This window comes from Antechinus flavipes, chromosome 4, assembly GCF_016432865.1.
Source record: "Antechinus flavipes isolate AdamAnt ecotype Samford, QLD, Australia chromosome 4, AdamAnt_v2, whole genome shotgun sequence".
NCBI classification, from domain to species: Eukaryota; Metazoa; Chordata; class Mammalia; order Dasyuromorphia; family Dasyuridae; genus Antechinus; species Antechinus flavipes.
In genome coordinates this window covers 184114675-184131218 of record NC_067401.1, presented here as the reverse complement: position 1 = coordinate 184131218, position 16544 = coordinate 184114675, and the positions used below count along the sequence as shown (strand labels likewise).

General features: G+C 38.2%; 1 protein-coding gene across 6 annotated transcripts in view; it reads left to right on the top strand.

Annotated features, from left to right (window-relative positions):
• Positions 1–6436: 6436 nt before the first annotated feature.
• Positions 6437–16544, top strand: part of NDEL1 (nudE neurodevelopment protein 1 like 1) — a 97112-nt gene continuing 87004 nt past the window's right edge. For 2 of the 6 annotated variants that reach the window (XM_051995714.1, XM_051995712.1), the window contains exons 1-2: positions 6437–7735; positions 16196–16248. In XM_051995714.1, coding sequence (XP_051851674.1) covers positions 16246–16248 — 3 coding nt within the window. In that variant the 5' untranslated portion in view covers positions 6437–7735; positions 16196–16245. The remainder of the gene's footprint in view (positions 7736–16195; positions 16249–16544) is intronic. The other 4 variants (XM_051995708.1, XM_051995709.1, XR_007953414.1 and 1 more) reach the window with 3 other exon arrangements.

The window sequence follows — 16544 nt, the reverse complement described above, 5'->3', positions numbered from 1 at the left end:
CACATTCTTCTAACAGCTTAATTCATAATCTGATATCCAGATTTTTAAAAATGTTTTTCTAACAGCACTTATGATATAATTTTATAATTTTTACAATGTAAAAGAATTTAGAAAAAAAATCATATTTTTAAAGAATGAAATAAAACTCATTACCACCCAGATGATATCAATTCAGCCTAATATATTTCTAATTTATCTTATATAAAAAATATAGGCAAAAGATCTTAATATCAGTCATAAAGCCAAAAGTAGAAAATGGCACATGCTGCAGTCTGAAACTGCTATAACTGGATATTTGTATTTGGGAAAAATTGAGGGACAACGTTGATGTGGAAGAGGAAGGAACCTCTTGACTCAGTTTCCCCATTATGCTATTGCCTTTCTGAACAAGAAATTTCCCTACCTGGTTAATCCTGAGTCTAGAATCTGAAACTTTGTGAATAATGTGGAGCTTTACTACATAACTGGCTATCAGATATGACTGGTGTTCAGAATCAAATAGTGCTAAGAGAGTTTTCTCCCTCTTATTGTATATGTTAGATCAGTCTGTGCCCTTGAAGCAATGAGTCTTGACACTGTTATATAACTATATTACTACTTTTCCTTTCAGAGCAAATTTCTATAAGCAGGTTGGGTAAGCATTATTAGTTTTGTAAGTAGAATACTAATTCTATTAATTAATATATTAATACTAAAACATCTCTGAGTTATCATAATAGAATGCAAGTTTAAAACATTTTGCAATTTTAATCAGTATTTCTGGTCAAATTATATTATAGGCATGATGTCTTCTTAAGAGAAGGAGGGGGAAATTAAACAAAGTAATAAAACAGAGGTAATGTAAAAGTTTTCTAATTAAGTGGTACAGTAAAATTTGAAAAAGTAACAGGATTAGACTTTTCTCTAAGCATATGTATACATATGTATATAATTGGCTTCTAAATATATCTTGTATGAAAATTCAGGCTTTTATTACATTTTAGTAATAAGTTTTCAAAATTGGAGTAAGGATTTTACATATAAAATTGCATTGACAAATGTGAAGATGATGAAATTACTTTCCCTTTTTTTTTTCCTGACAATTTTAAAAGATGTAAGTGTTCATTTTACAAGTTAGGTACTCGTGATTTTTATTTTTTATTTTTTAAAGATTCTTATACCAAATATAGGGCTTAGGTAAAGAAAACAGTAAATGGTTATATAAAAAACTGAAATTCTTTAAAGTGTCAGGTGAATTATAGGTTTCAAATTTGATGTTGTTCTTATAGTTCTATAGTTAATCAGATCAGAAACATAAGGCTTGAGCTGGTTTTTACCACATGAACTAGGTTGTTGGGTTTTTCTTTTTTTAGTTTTTAACCTTCATTTTTCTAAGATTTTGTGTTCCAAAATTCTTTTTCTCTCAGTCCCATACCTCCCTCCTTTCCAATACAGTAAGCAATCTAGTATAGGCTATATATATATATATATATATATATCCATGTTGGTCATGTTGTATAAGAAAAATCAGATCAAAAGAGAAAAAAACACGAGAAGGGAAAAGTAAATAAACAACAAAAAAAGAGGTGAAAATAGTATGCTTTGATTCAGGCTCTTTAGTTCTCCCCCTGGATGTAGATGTCATTTTACATGCCAAGTCTATTGGAAAAGTCTTGGATCACTGAATTGCTGAGAAGAGATAAGATGATAATAGTTGATCATCACATAATCATCACATCACACAATGTTCTCCAGGTTCTGCTTACTTTACTCAGCATCTGTAATGACCGCATATTTAAAATCAGCCGGAGTCAGGAATTCAGGTTAAGGGAAAAATCTTCAATATTTATTGAAGTGAAGAGGTGAATAAAGATTGCGATAGCAAATATAGGCCAGAAAGGTTGCGATAGCAATATGGACAGTTGCGACAGGAAGCCAGCTAACAGAGATGTGAGCTGAGCAAACCGAGGCAAGGCAAGCCCAAAAGTCTCTCCTTACCCTTCCTTTTCCACTCCCCTGCCTCCACCCACCAAAATCGTCATTTCCTATACAACACATCAGGACTTGCACAAAGAGTGGGCGGGGGCCATTCTTTCTCCAAGCTTATATATTAATAGAGTATGGTCCAATTACTATTTAGCCTCATGTGCTTAGGACCTCAGTGCATCAACTCAAGCCTCAGCCCATTACAAGCATCACTTCATGTAAGTCTTTTCAGGCTTTTCTGAAATCAGCCTGTTCATCATTTCTTATAGAATAATATTTCACTACCTTCATATACCATAACTTATTCAGCCATTCTCCAATTGATGGGCATCCATTCCTGTGGTGTTCTCTTCTTTAAAATATAATGGTTCTCTCTGGCAGCAGGTTTCTTGGGGAGGTTTTCTGGAGGCAGCCTTAGTTTCAGTTCAGAGGAGTAATCACTCCAAAAACAGCCAGCTGATAAAATCCAAATGTTTATTTTCTCCTTCCTTCGGCCTGGGTAGCTTTCTTAGAGGCCGCAGCTTTTCTTGGTTCCGAGAGCTCTCGTTGCTAGTCTTCTGCCTCTAGCTCAACTCTGAATGTTTCCAGCCAGCACCAAGATGAAAGTTGGAATGAATCTGTCTTGCCTCTGAGGGAGGGCTTCTGGCTCTCAATCCCCCAGAGTACTCTGTGTCTGTTCCAGAGTGCCCTTTGGCCCTGGGAGCTTCTTGCTTATATGCGCTCTCTAAAGGTGTGAACACAAGCATTGTTTCTATCAGTTCCACTCAGTACCTTGTTTCAAGTTCTGGCCTATAACATCTCCTTGTAAGATCAGATCAATCATACTGAACCATGCTAAATTAGATAATTATTGTCTCTATCAACTCTAATGAGTTAACACTGTAAGGATTCCAACACATTCCAATTTTCAGTTCCTTGCCACTACAAAAAAGCTGCTATAAAACATTTTTTGCACGTCTTTTTCCCTCTTTTATGATTTCTTTGGGATACAGACCCAATAGTGACAAGGGGTATGCAGTGTTTTCTATCCCTTTGGGCATAGTTCCAAATTGCTCTCTGGAATGGTTGGATTGTTTTACAACTCATCAATAATGCATCAAGTGTCCCAGTTTTTCCATATCACCTCCAACATTAATCATTAGCTTTTCTTGTCATCTTAGACAATCTGTGAAGTGGTACCTCAGGATTATCATAATATGCATTTCTCTAATAGCAATACATGAACTAGTTATTAGAAAGTCAAATTTAGGAGTGTATTAAATTGTACCACTGTTATCATGTATGTTGTATACTGTAATCTTGTTTGGTCATTCAAATGTGTTTGTCTTTTTGTGATCCTGTGAACCATAAGCTTTTCCAATAGAGTAAGGCAAACAGAAAAGTAGTGACTTGCTAATAAGGGTCTGAGGCAGGATTTGAACTTAGGGCTTCCTGACTCCAGGCCTGGTGCTCTGAGCCTTCTCCAATTTTGATACTGGCAGATTTTAGTAAAATTATCTAGGAATCTCTACAAGTGATTTAGAGCAAGAGAAACAGAGCTCTATTCAGAGCTGTCCTAAAAGTGAGTCCTATTCTGGAATGTCCAAAAGAAGATATTTCTAGGGATCATGACTACATGGGACAACTGGGACTTAAGACAATATATGACTCTTAAATGGACATTGGAAGTGGATTACTAGGATACAAGAAAACTTGATGTTAATTTAGTTCTGATGATCATCATTGAATTACATTGGCTTTTTGTTTCATGATGTTTAGGTCTACTAAAGTTGTTGATGACATACAAATGTCCAGTCTCAAAATTAGTCCACTGTGAGCCTTCTATATAGTTTGATCTGTAGCCTGACTTATGTAATTCTGATTATGAATATATGGACAATTTTATAGATTTGGCTTATAGATAAGTAATTTTTTTTTTTTGAGGCAATGGGGGTTATGTCCAGGATTATAACCCCTTGGAAGTGTTAAGTGTTTAAGGCCTTGTTTATACTCAGGTGCTCCTAACTCTAGGACTGGTGCTCTATCTACTGTCATCTAACTACTTCCAAATGATTCTCCCCAAGAATCAAAGGAGGGGAATTTAGCAAATCATACCACTGACTCTCACCTTGTGACTCAATTTGGATCAATTTCAATTAACTTTCTAAACAATCTATACAATCTAGATCCATAAGATCTAGAACAATTTGTTTTGTGAGAAAACTTTACTGTATTGTTTGAAACTAACCCTGCATGATTAAGAAGCTGGACCACTTCGACCTGTTAGAGATCTTCAACTAAGGACTTGGGTTGGGTTGACCAGAAACCCAGTCAGATCCAAGGACTGGGTATGGAATTTTCTCACAATTCTACATTTCAAGAAGCCCATGTCTTAACTAAAAATTGGCTTTTCATTGTTCTTTTGATTGAATACAGACACTTGGTGGAGGGAGGGGGGGAAGGAATAGGGCATCTTTTTTCTGTTTTCAGGAAAATGCATCTGTTCATTCTATGCTTAATTTGTAAAGTCCTTAATTTTTTCTTTTTTTTCTTTTTTGCTAGATTGATAAAAGAGGTTTATTATTAGATAAGCAAAGTTAAAGTATAGGAGAAGGTAGAGATAAAGAGGGCACTGGACAGAGGGTCCAGTGGACAGAGGGTCCTCACATGGTAGCCATGTTTGGAATCTCTGCCCTTAATTTTTTCTTCAATAGAAATCAGATTATCTAACCTCATATGCTAGTTTCTTTTTTGTTAATTTTTTTTTTTTAACGCACAATGATATTTCCCGCTGTATTCAGGATTCAGTGGGGCAAGCTGAGGAGGCCTTTTTCTAATTGTTAGGCATGTATTGCTTAATAAATCAATGTTTGAAAGCTTGAACTTTTATTTCCTCTGTCATTTCAGATTTCATGCATCACAATCTGGAGGTAGCCAAATTTTTCTGACCTTGTTAATGATGTGTGCTCATCTTCAGAAATTCATGTAGAACTTTTTTGCAGGCCACTTCCAAGTAGATGACTCCTTAATTCCTTTTTCCAATTATTATCTTTCACTAACAGTCTTATAACCAATAATTGTCTAGTAGATGTTCTGTTCTCTAACTTCAAATTCAATTTTCTCCGATTATTAGCTTTGCTGCTTCCTAGTTGTGTGATTCTGTTTCTCAAAGTCTGTTTCTTCTATAGTATTAAGGGGCTGGATTCTTAGACCTTAAGGTTCATTCCAGCTATAAATTCTGTGTCCCAAATTAAGCTCATCATCTTCTACCCAGACAAGTTATCTCACTTAGCTTCCTGATTTTTTTGTCAATTAATCACCACTGTGTCACCCAGATTTAAAACCCTGAAGTCATCACTAGACTTCTTCCCTTTCCTATTATTCACAAGTTTCCATAATCGTGCTGTACTCTTCCTCTCTCACTTTTTCTCTCATATCTCATTTTGAATTCTATTCAGTCAATTCAGTTTCATTGTTCTGACACGTCAAACTCATTCTTACCTATTGCTTCCTCTGCTACTATTATTATCCCCTGAGTGATCCAGAACAAAGAGTTGGAATCAGAACAAAGCTCAAGTTTCCTGATCTGTAAAATGTGAAATTTGGCTAAGAGTCTCTTTTAGCCACATGAGGAGGAAATTGAAACTGACGTCCAAAGAGGGACACTGAAGAGAAGTAATTTTTCCCCCTTTTGCTCCTTTGCCTTAACTTTAAAGACAAAGACAGACTCTGAGTGTCGAGAACTTCTAGGAAAGTTTTATATAGGAGAGACTGGAGAAGCATGGAAGCCCTTGGTATTCTGGCTCAGGGGATAGCTGACTGCTCAGCTTGTTGATCACTGGTGGCAAAAGATGTATTTCACCACCTCTGATCTTCCCCACCTAGTCACCATAGTCTACACATTGATGTCCCACCTCCCCTCCTCCCCAACCACCCTTTTTTTTTGAACTCCTATTGTACTTGAGTACTTGATTATATGCTTCTTTCTATTATTTCCTTATTGTTTCATATGTTTAACTATCACTCTTGCCTGGTGTGTAAATTCTTTTGGGTCAAGAACTCCTGTATCTAAGAGTCAGAAATAAAGTAGGCAATTAACAAAAACAGCTTATTTATTCATTCATTCATTCATTCATTCTTTTATTTCCCTGTCCTATTTAAAGGTGACAGCTAATTCACAAATTTATTTGATTAACATACTTACTATAGTACTTAATAGAGATTACAACCTATCTTGGGAAGGTAGGAGAAGCTAGATATTTTTGAGTTGAGACTGATTATGGATATTTTAAATTATTGTCAAGCCTAAAAGCAAGGCAATCTCCTGAAAAATTCTATGAATATTATAACTATTAGCACTTTTAAAGGAAACTGTTCTCTGATATTTTTCAGCTTAAATAGCTTAATTTACATAGTAGTCTCATGAAAGTATTTTACTTTGAGTTCAATGAAAGGAAATATCTTTAAGGTCCAAGTCATCTTTGACTCCAAATTCCTTCTTTTTTTCCACACCCCTCTTCTTTTGAATTACTATTATTCCTTCTATCTAAATAGTTGCCACATTTTGTCCTTGTCTTCCTTTGAAATATCCCTTGCATCCATTTCTCCCATTTTAATAATCCCACGGCAAGGATAAATCACAATTTTTTCCGTTCTTCCTCTCTAGCTTTTCTAAATCAAGTTAAAATGATTTCAAGGACAGCATTTAAAATGAAAAACTATAAAAGAATGCAGGAGTGTTTTTTGGATAAGAGGAAGGGAGCATTTTCAGGCGTAAGGAAACCCATAGGCTAGTTGGAAGGGACTTGTTATATGCGATTCAGGAGGACTCCTGTGGGTCCCTGAGGTCTGCTAGGTCAAAACTAATTTCATAATAGAATAATATAGTAAATTTCATAGCTACAACTCAAACAAAAGCTCTAGAAGGTGGGGGAGAGGGATGTCCTCGGCAATTTTAAAGTGTAAAGAGGTTTTAAGATAAAAAAAAAAAAGATTGAAGAACCAATGATTTAGTCTAATCTAGTCATTTTACAGATGAGGGAACCGAGGTACGAGAAATGAACAGGACTTTGTCAATGTTACACAGCAGGTAAGCCAGGAAGAAGGATGGGATTTCAACCTGATCCGAGCTCTTTCACCTTGCGCACGCAGCGGAGAACAATTCTTCCCCAGGGACAGCGCTTCCTCAACAATTCTTCCCCAGGGATAGCGCTTCCTTAGCAAGACATCCAGGATGAGCTGTGGCGGCGAAGGGGGAAGGAACCGGGCGGGGCCCTTGCATTTAGATCTTCCGGGCGGGCCCTTGCATTTAGATCTTCCGGGCGGGCCCTTGCATTTAGATCTTTGCGGCAATCCTCCGCGCTTGCGCAAGAACTCCACCACGCTTTTCCACTCTTGCGTGGCTAAAGAAAAAAATGCCCCGGCTAACCCGTAGCTGCCCTGAATATGCGCCCTCACCTTCCCTCTTTCCCTCCCTTTCCTCCCCTCCCATCTCCTCCCTTCCTCGTGAGGCTATCCTTCGCCTTCTCATAATACTGTCTGCCTGGACGCTCCGAACCCACACCCTCCCCGACTTGCGTCACAGAGAGGTTTTGTGACTGCCCCGCCCGCCTGAAGTATCGCGCGCGGAGGTCTGTGCTGCGCGTGACGCGGCACGGGGGAGGAGAGCGAGCGCGAGCGAGGACGGAGCTTGCTGGGGAAAGCTTTAAGCGGAGGCAAAATCGGGAAGCTGAGAAGTGGGTCTGGTCCGGTCCAGTCTGGTTTGCGAAAATGTCGGTTTGACACTGTTCAGGTGAGACTGACGCGCCGAAAGGACCGAAAAGGCCCAGGGTAGGCAGGGTTGTTTGGGCCTCGGCTGAATCCGCTTCAGCCGGTAGGCGGCCTCGAGACTTCGGGTGGGGCCGGGCCGGGTCGAGCCGGGCCGGTCCGAGCCGGGCGGGCTGGGCTGACGAGGCTCTGCTCTCCTAGGATTCTCGGTCTAGCTAGCCCACCGCAGGCCTGGTGCTGTCAGGCAGTCAGTCCTGCGCAACCTCAGCAGGAGTGGCCGCGCCCACCCTATCCTCTGTACCCCTCTCGGGAGATGGAGGCTGGTGTGTAGGGCCGGGGAAGAAGGCAGCGGAGGCCGTGTGAGAGAACCGCGCTTGGGAGACAGATTGGGACGTGGCATGGCAAATATTTAGGTTGTACTGGTGCAAGGAAGGACCGAGCAGGGCATAGAGGGTGGGGATGCGGATGTGGCAACGCTACCACTCTTCCACGCTCTCCCTTCCCTAAGGTTTTGGGGTCCGTTAAATGTCAGCCAGTTGTTTTCAGGTTGCTTTGCTGGTGTGATAGATAAAACATTGACATACTGCTCTTGTTTTGTTTTAGAGCTGGAAGGGACCTCAGGCTGTCTAGTCTATGTAGTCCAGATTCCAAGGAGATTAAGTGATATGCTCAAGGACACATAGGTAATATCAGAGATGGTATTTGACCCAGGTCTTTTTGACTACATAGTTAATGGTCTTCCCACTATACTAAGCTGCAGGTTACTTGTTTATTTTTGAACCTAAGTATGTAATTAAATGAACTTTGAAGAAAGTAAGAGATTCTAAGAAGCATGAGTGCTGTTTTTGATTTAAGGGAGAGAATATTTTACTAAGGCTGGTCCTTTTGGCTGGATTGTAAAATTCATGAAGGGCATTACCTCTATCTCTTGTTTCAATTTCTACTTATCTGTTATATCCTTCATAGAGCTTAAAGTGATAGTAAATTTACAGCATAGATCTGACACTGTCACTTGTCAACTCAGTAAATTTGAAATGGCTATTATCTCTAGAATAAAATATAACATTTTAAACTCTTTACAAAAAGGCTCCAAATGACTTTTCCAGCTTTATCATACATAAATCCAGGAATTTAGTTTTTTTCCATTAAGTAGTGGGCAGTTCAGTGACACAGTGGATAGAGTGCCAGGTCTGGAGTCAGGAAGACCTCAATTCACATCCAACCTCAGACATTCACTATTTTTGTGACCTTATCACTTAATTTTGTTTGCCTCAGTTTCCTCATTTGTAAAATGAGTTAGAGAAGGGAATGGCATTATCTTTGCCAAAAAGCCCCAGTGGGATTGTGAAGAGCTGGACACAAGGAAAACTACTTAACAACAATGCTGGGGATTAATGTATTAACAGAGTATTGTATAGTGTTCTGAATGATTATGCTAATTGTAGTGTGTGGGATTAGACAAACTGGAAGTTGAAAGACTATGAGCCTATTCTGATACAACCTCCAGAGGTTGAACTAGGGCAGTGACTATGGAGAATCAAAAGCTTATAACTAGAACTGGAAGGGACCTCAAAGGAAGAGGCCCAAGGTTGTGACTTGCCTCTTACCTAATGTCATACAGGTAGTAAACATCAGAATTGAAGTTAATTTGGCAGGCTATTGCTGATGGGGTTAGTGGCAGTGAGGAGTGTTGAGGTGTGGGAAAACTTTTTTGATCCACATGAAAGAATTCAGGAACCCAAAATATTAAGTGGCAAAAAGGCAGATCCATTATTGGATGAGAAGTCAGTTTTGCTAGGATGACTGACTTCCAAGTAGTAAAGTTCTATTAGGGAAATGGAGGCTGGCACGGTGAACAGAATGTCTTCACAGAGGGCAGGCGTCCTGGTAGCTATGCCAGAGAGGCAAAGCATACTACTTTGGACATTCTGCAAGGAAGGAATGAACAGAAACCTATTTTATTAGTAAACAGAAAACCAGCAGGGGGTTGGGGGCAGTTTGAGCTGATTATCAGACCAAGATCTTTTCCAGAATCTGAAATTTCCTGAAGAAGTAGGCACCCCTAAAAGATCAGTGGAAGTACTTTTGACCAAGATTTCCAGTTGAATAATGATGCTTGACTTGTCTGGGGAAACCTGCTTTCCCAGGAGGGCCTGAGATTCTGAATCTTCCTCTTTTTACAGATCAAAGGGAACACAATTTTAGAATGATTTTACAGAGTACACAATTTCACTCCCTCATCATTATGACTCCAGAAATAGTGTTTTGTTTTTTTTCCCATCGTACTAATTGACAAAAAAAAGTAAAGGATATTGCAGATATCCAAATTAGTGGAATTTGGGCAGGTAAGTAAGGTAATCACATTTGTAGCATATAGATATATAGATACATATGTTGCTATATGATCAGAAATTGGAACAAATTGAGACTCAATCCATTTACAGATTTAAAAAAAAGAATTTTACTTGGCTATATTAAGTGAAGGCTGTTGAGATCAGGGAAGGGGGGATGTTTAGGATTTTCAGCTGAAAACAGCCTTCCATTCTAGCTCTAGCTTCAGGTCTGATGTCTGAAGACTTAGAGAGGAGCTAGATGTCCTGGCCTTTTTTTTTTTTTTTTTTGGGGGGGGGGTACCTAAGTGATCAGAAAGCTATGTCAGTGAGTTGAGCCAGCCAACTCTGAAAGCCATTTTTAAAGGAAAAACTAGCCTATTTTGGGAAGGGGAGGTAAGCAGGGGATTGAGACAGCACATCACACTCCTTGGTGGTAAGGTCCTTAAGGAATTTTAGAGCAGAGGTGTCGCTCACTGGTAATGCCTGGCCAGCATGGCCACCCTAAATCAGACTGTGTGGCCTGATTCAAATTAAAATGTAATTGGAAAATGAGTTTTTTTGTTTGTTTTTTTAGTCTTTGTTTTATTTATTTTTATTTATTTATTTTTTTATTATAACTTTTTATTGACAGAACCCATGCCTGGGTAATTTTTTTTACACCATTATCCCTTGCACTCACTTCTGTTCCAACTTTTCCCCTCCCTCCCTTCACCCTCTTCCCCAGATGGCAAGTAGTCCTATACATGTTGAATATGTCACCATATAGCCTAGATACAATATATGTGTGCAAAACCGAAGAGTTCTCTTGTTGCACAGGAAGAATTGGATTCAGAAGGTAAAAAATAACCTGGGAAGAAAAACAAAAATGTAAACAGTTATTCAGGAAAATGGTTTTTAAAATACAACACAGATAATGTTGATTTTTTTTTTTTAACTCATTATGCCCACAGAGATTCTTTTCTCTTTGAGTTTGACTTTTTTGTTCCTCTTCTACTTAACTTTATTATTGTTACAGGCCAGCTCTGACCTGGGGGTGCAAGTAGCTCCACATGGGTACTTTTTGTCAGCTTGCTGGGTGTCATGTTAATCCTGAGAATTATTTTGATATTAATTTCTCTTGTTAGTGTTTTGGAGCATTTTTTCAAAAAAAATTACAATTTTGCAATTCTTTTGATAATTGTTCTTATTGGCTAGATACCTTGGATGTCAGACTCTTATCTGAATATAGCAAAAACAAAATAAAATAATGTTTAATAGGCCCTTAAAGGAGTTTCTGAATATGAGAGAGCCAAGGCCAGACTTGAATCCTGTATATAATGTGGTTGGTGTAGGAAACTAATTCCTTTTTTTTTGTTTGTTTTTAATCAATTTCATTTTTCCCCTACTTATATGTAAAGACCCTTAACATTAAAAAAAAAAAAAAATTAGTGTCTCAAACTATTCTTTTCCTTCCTTCCCTCCCTCTTGTGAAGGCAAGCAATTCAGTATTGGTTATATGCTTTTTTACAAAACCTATTTCTATATTTATCATTTTATGAAAAGGAAATAAAGCAGCTTCAATCTGCATTCAGACTCCATCAGTTCTTTCGCTAGAGATAGGCTGTATTTTTCATTATAAGTCCTTCAGATTGTCTTAGATCATTGTAATGTTAAGAAGAGCTAAGTGATTCACAGTTGATTATCCTATAATATTGCTATTACTGGGTACATTGTTCTGCTCATTTCACTTTGCATCAATTCATGTAAATCTAGGATTCTTAAATTCTAATTCTTAACTGATTTCTTGATGTAAAGAAATGACCAAGAGCAAGAATAATACAAAGAGCTATCAGGACTACAAATGAAAAAATAGCATTTTTTCTGTTTAATCAGGATCATTATCACAAGTCAGGAAGAATTGTCCTGTACTATACTATTCACTTAGGGTTTTGTGATCCAGCATTCAGAACTTTCTGCTCTTTGACAACTCCATGGAGTCTAAGGTAGGGAAGACCAAGTCTTTGCTTCATAAGAAGCCTCTGAAGGACTAACCCCATCTTTATTCTGTGTTTGCTGAGTAGACACTTTTACCTTCCTGTTGTCGGAAAGTAATCGCCTCCCAAAGGTGACATCCATTAGTCCTTCAAGGACTACTCTGGACTTCATTTTCCATTGCCCATGCCAATGTCTATATTGCAGAAGCCAGTATTTTTACCTATCTTACTGTTGCCCAATGTTTCTCTTTAACCTATTGCCTCTGGGCTCAGCTTTTCTCTCAGTTGTCATTGCTGATGGAGCCCAAAGTACTGTCTACTACATCACTGTCCCACTGCTACTGTACCTCTGCCTCTGCTTCTACTTTGGGAATCTTATTTCAGTATATTGCAGCAGGGAGTCACCAGGCACCACTACTTTTCTCTTCTCCTTTTGACTCTTAATCAATTCTCATCTGACAGCTCATGGATTCATAATACAATTCTTTGGAGGACAAATAGCTGCTGCTTCTTTTTCAGAATGTACAATTCTGTCTTCTCACATAACTTTGTTTTTTTAGCTCCAGATGTCCAGTTCCAATGATCTTTTCCTTTTTCTTTTGTTTACATTTCTTCAAACTTTAATCTCCTATTATAGGTCAAGATTCTTTTCTATGTTTTTATTCTTTGTTTTTACACTGAAGCTTTCCTGGATTTTGTTATTGTTTGTTGTTTTGATTTTGAGGCTTTTTTTTTTTTTTTAATATCTTAGAATAGAGAGGTTTTCTTCTAGTCTCTTTAACTTTTTATATGGGAAGGATTGCAGCCTCTATGCTGAAAATAGATAAATCATTTGACCTTGAAATATGAGCATTGAATATTCAGTGTTGATCATTTCAAGCATCTTCCTGCTTTGTTTGACCTACTAGAAGTGGTAACCTTAGTACTTGTCTTTCTTCCGAGTAATTGTCCTATACTCTTCCTTTGTTCATATTTGTGAATCCTAGACACTGCTTGGGCAGTATTCTTATTTTATTATAGGCCAATTCTTGTTTTATTTATGACTTTCATTATTAATATAGATCTGCATAAAATTCTTTTGGACCTCAAAGAATTTTGCATGCTAATTTCAGTATCAGAAGGAAGTCAATAACAACTTGGCAATTGATTAGATTGAGGTATAGGAGATAGCAAAGATGAAAGCTTGAGAGAATGGTGATTTTAATTTTTATTTTATATTAAGGAAGGCAAGAAATAAGGCAGTTCGAAAAGCTATATCACAGGTTGGGCAAAAATAGTCTACATGAACATGTGGAGTGAAGATGTCTCTAAATTTGCACATCTCATGGTCCTTTTGGGCTCCTGCAAATCTGCTTCTTTCGTAGAGCACTTCTTGATGTAGGTATATCATGCTGAATATTCTTTTGGCAGCATCTCCTATGTCACATAATCAATTTCAAAGCTCTTTAGAGATCCTTGAGAATATCCTTGTATTGTTTCTTCTGAACTCCATGTGAATGCTTGTCTTATGTGAGTTCTCCATAAGATAGATTTTTAGGCAAATGTATGTTTGGCATTTAAACAACTTGGCCAGCTCATCTAAGTTGTGTTCTTTGGCAGTAGAGTTTGAATACTTGGCAGGTTGGTGATTTGGCATCTTATCTTGCTAGGTGATCTTTATAATCTTTTTAAGACAATTCAAATGGAAATGATTTAGTTTCCTGGCATAGTGTTAGAATAATGTCCAGGTATCATAGCCCCAATGAGACCAGCACAATGACTGTAGAACTTCAGTTTGGTAGGCAGTCTAATACTTCTTCTCTCCCAAATTTTCCTTTAGGACCTCCCAAATACTGTACTAGCTCTGGCAATAGGTACTGTGTGTACATCCTTGGAAAGTATATTGCTGAGATAAGTGAATTTATCTACAGCATTCAGTATTTTTCCATTTGATGTAACACATGGGTGCACAAATGGATGGTGGTATGCTGGCTGGTGAAGAACCTCTGTTTTTGTTGTTGCTAAAATTAGGACAAGCAGCAGAGAATCCATACTTTGTTTCATCTTGGTTTCAGAGGCTGCATTGTGTTTTTTGATTGTGCAAAAAAAGTCACATACCAACTCTTCCCTTCACTTTTAGTTGTGGCTTAAAGCCTTTTCAAGGTTTTTTAACCCTGGTCTGGTAGCTGACCTTGATGCTATTTTCATCCCATTGAAGGAATCTGATATTGTTGAAAACATAATGCTAAAATTTAGCATGGTAGCAGACATATACCCTTGCTTTACCCCATTGATGACTGGAAAAGTGCAAGAACATCATCCAGCACGTAGACATGCTGTTATGAAACTGATACACAACACTGATAAACTTCTCTTGCACTCAAATTTTGCCATAATTTTACACAAACCCTTGGATAGACTGATGAATTGGATCTACTCCTGGCACTTCTGGAGTTGTCAGGCAGTAAGCACTGTATCAACCATTCCTCAGCCTTTTTTGAAACCACCCTGGCTCTCAGGTAGATGATTGTCTTTCAGGTGAAGGATCAGCCTATTTTAAAAATAAATATTTTATTTTTCCCTCCCCTGTTACATGTGACCATTATACCTTTATGGAAGTAATCTTGAACTCCTGGGGGGAAAACCTTCTCTTGCCTTATAACTTTTAAAATACACATACACACACACATATATATAGTTTTATAACCTATATTTCAGTCAGCTTTTGTATGAGCAGTAGATCTCCCCTTGTAAATCTCAGCTAGAATAGAATCATTATCAGATACTTTGACACATGAGAGGAGGGCATTTAGAACTTCTTCAATTGGAACTTCTGCTAGGTTGATTGATTCCAACTTGAGGTAGACAGTTAATGGTTTTAGCACTGCTTGATGACATTGAGAAAATTATAAAAGTATTCAATACATTTCTCTCTCATGTCCTTAACACAAATTAATATGACTATTAATACTGAGTAGTTGACGTGTACCACAGGTCTTTGGCCCATAAATACCCTTCAGAACATCATATCAGTGTAAAACTGAATTTCTTCTGCCTTCTTACTGAATCTAGAATCCTGCATCTCTCTAAGCTTAGTTTGTACTTTACTTTTGATGAAATTAAATGCCTCCTTTTTAGAGAGGGATGAACTATCCTGCTGGTAAATCCTGTAGAGTTCTTATTTTTCATTTAGCAGCTGTTGAATTTTCCCATGATTTTCATCAAACCAGTCTTGATGTTCGTGAGAATGTTGGTCCAGATGAGTAAATGCAATGTTGTGTACCAAATTTTTGAAAGCTTCCTACTCCTTTTCTGATTCATTATTGCCAGTTGTGAGTTTGCTCAGCTTTTCCTTCAAGTTAGCACCAAACTGTTTTTTTTTTTTTTTTTTTTTTTGGAGAAATGCTCTAATCTGTTTTTCATTAAGTCTTCTGATAGTCATCTTGTCGTGAGGTCCCTTCTTTTGCTGAATGACCATTTAGCTTGGAGAGTATATCTATAATCTCTTCAACATTTTGCACCACACATTACCTTAATTGCGCTCAAATTTCTTCTCCTTACAGTGACATAGTCTATAAAATGTTTGAGATGAGAGTGCATCCACAAAGTATTTAGGTAAGCAGAAGATAGTACTGGTGATGAGAAGGTTATGAGATGCACAAGCCTTCAGTAATAAGTGACAATTGATGTTGCTAATGCTGATTGCATTCCTCTCAAGGATTCTCTGCCATGTGCGGTGACTATGTCTGGTAGTCTGTGCCTATTCTTGCATTAAAATCACCCAGAATTATAAACTTGTACTCTTTCAGCACAGTGATAATGAGGATCTTCAGGTCTTCCTAAATTTTTTTATTGACCTCATTAGGGTCATTCATAGCAGGAACAGATGCACTGCTGATGGTGGCATGGCATTTTCCTGAAAGAGGCATTCATATTTTCATGAGTCTGTTGGTCACCCCTTTTGGTAGGCAGGGTGACCTTTTGGTAGGCATACAAGCTTGTTGACTAGATTAGTTTTGATTGCAAAACTTGGGCCAGCTTCATGGTGCTCCTGTTTAGTGTGGCCACTACAGAAAAACAAGTCTTCAGCTCTGATTTTGGTAAATTGGCCTTCATTTGTCAGCCTTGTTTCACTCATGGCTGCTATTTGGATGTGATATCTGCTGAGTTCTTTTGCAACAAAAGCTGTTCGTCTTTCAGGTCTACTGGATTTCGTGTTGTCCATAAGCGTGCGCACATTTCACGTATCAATGGTGAGTGAAATCATCTTTGCAAAAGTTTTTGTACATTTTTTTCGACTGCAGGGTGGGATTTCCCCCCTTCCCCTACTGTGATAAGGATGCCAGGGTTGGGTGAAGCAGAAAATTTTTAGGGCCCCTTTTGTAACCCCTTTCTAATAGTAGGAGAGCCATGCAGGCCTTTAAAAAGACTGCTGAGACACCCAGGGGCTGCCAAATTCCACTGCTGCTTCATTTCAGTGAGAAGATGACCCTGTGGCCTGGCTGCCTGTGTGCAGGGTTGTGACTACAATTCCCATTGCATCCATACC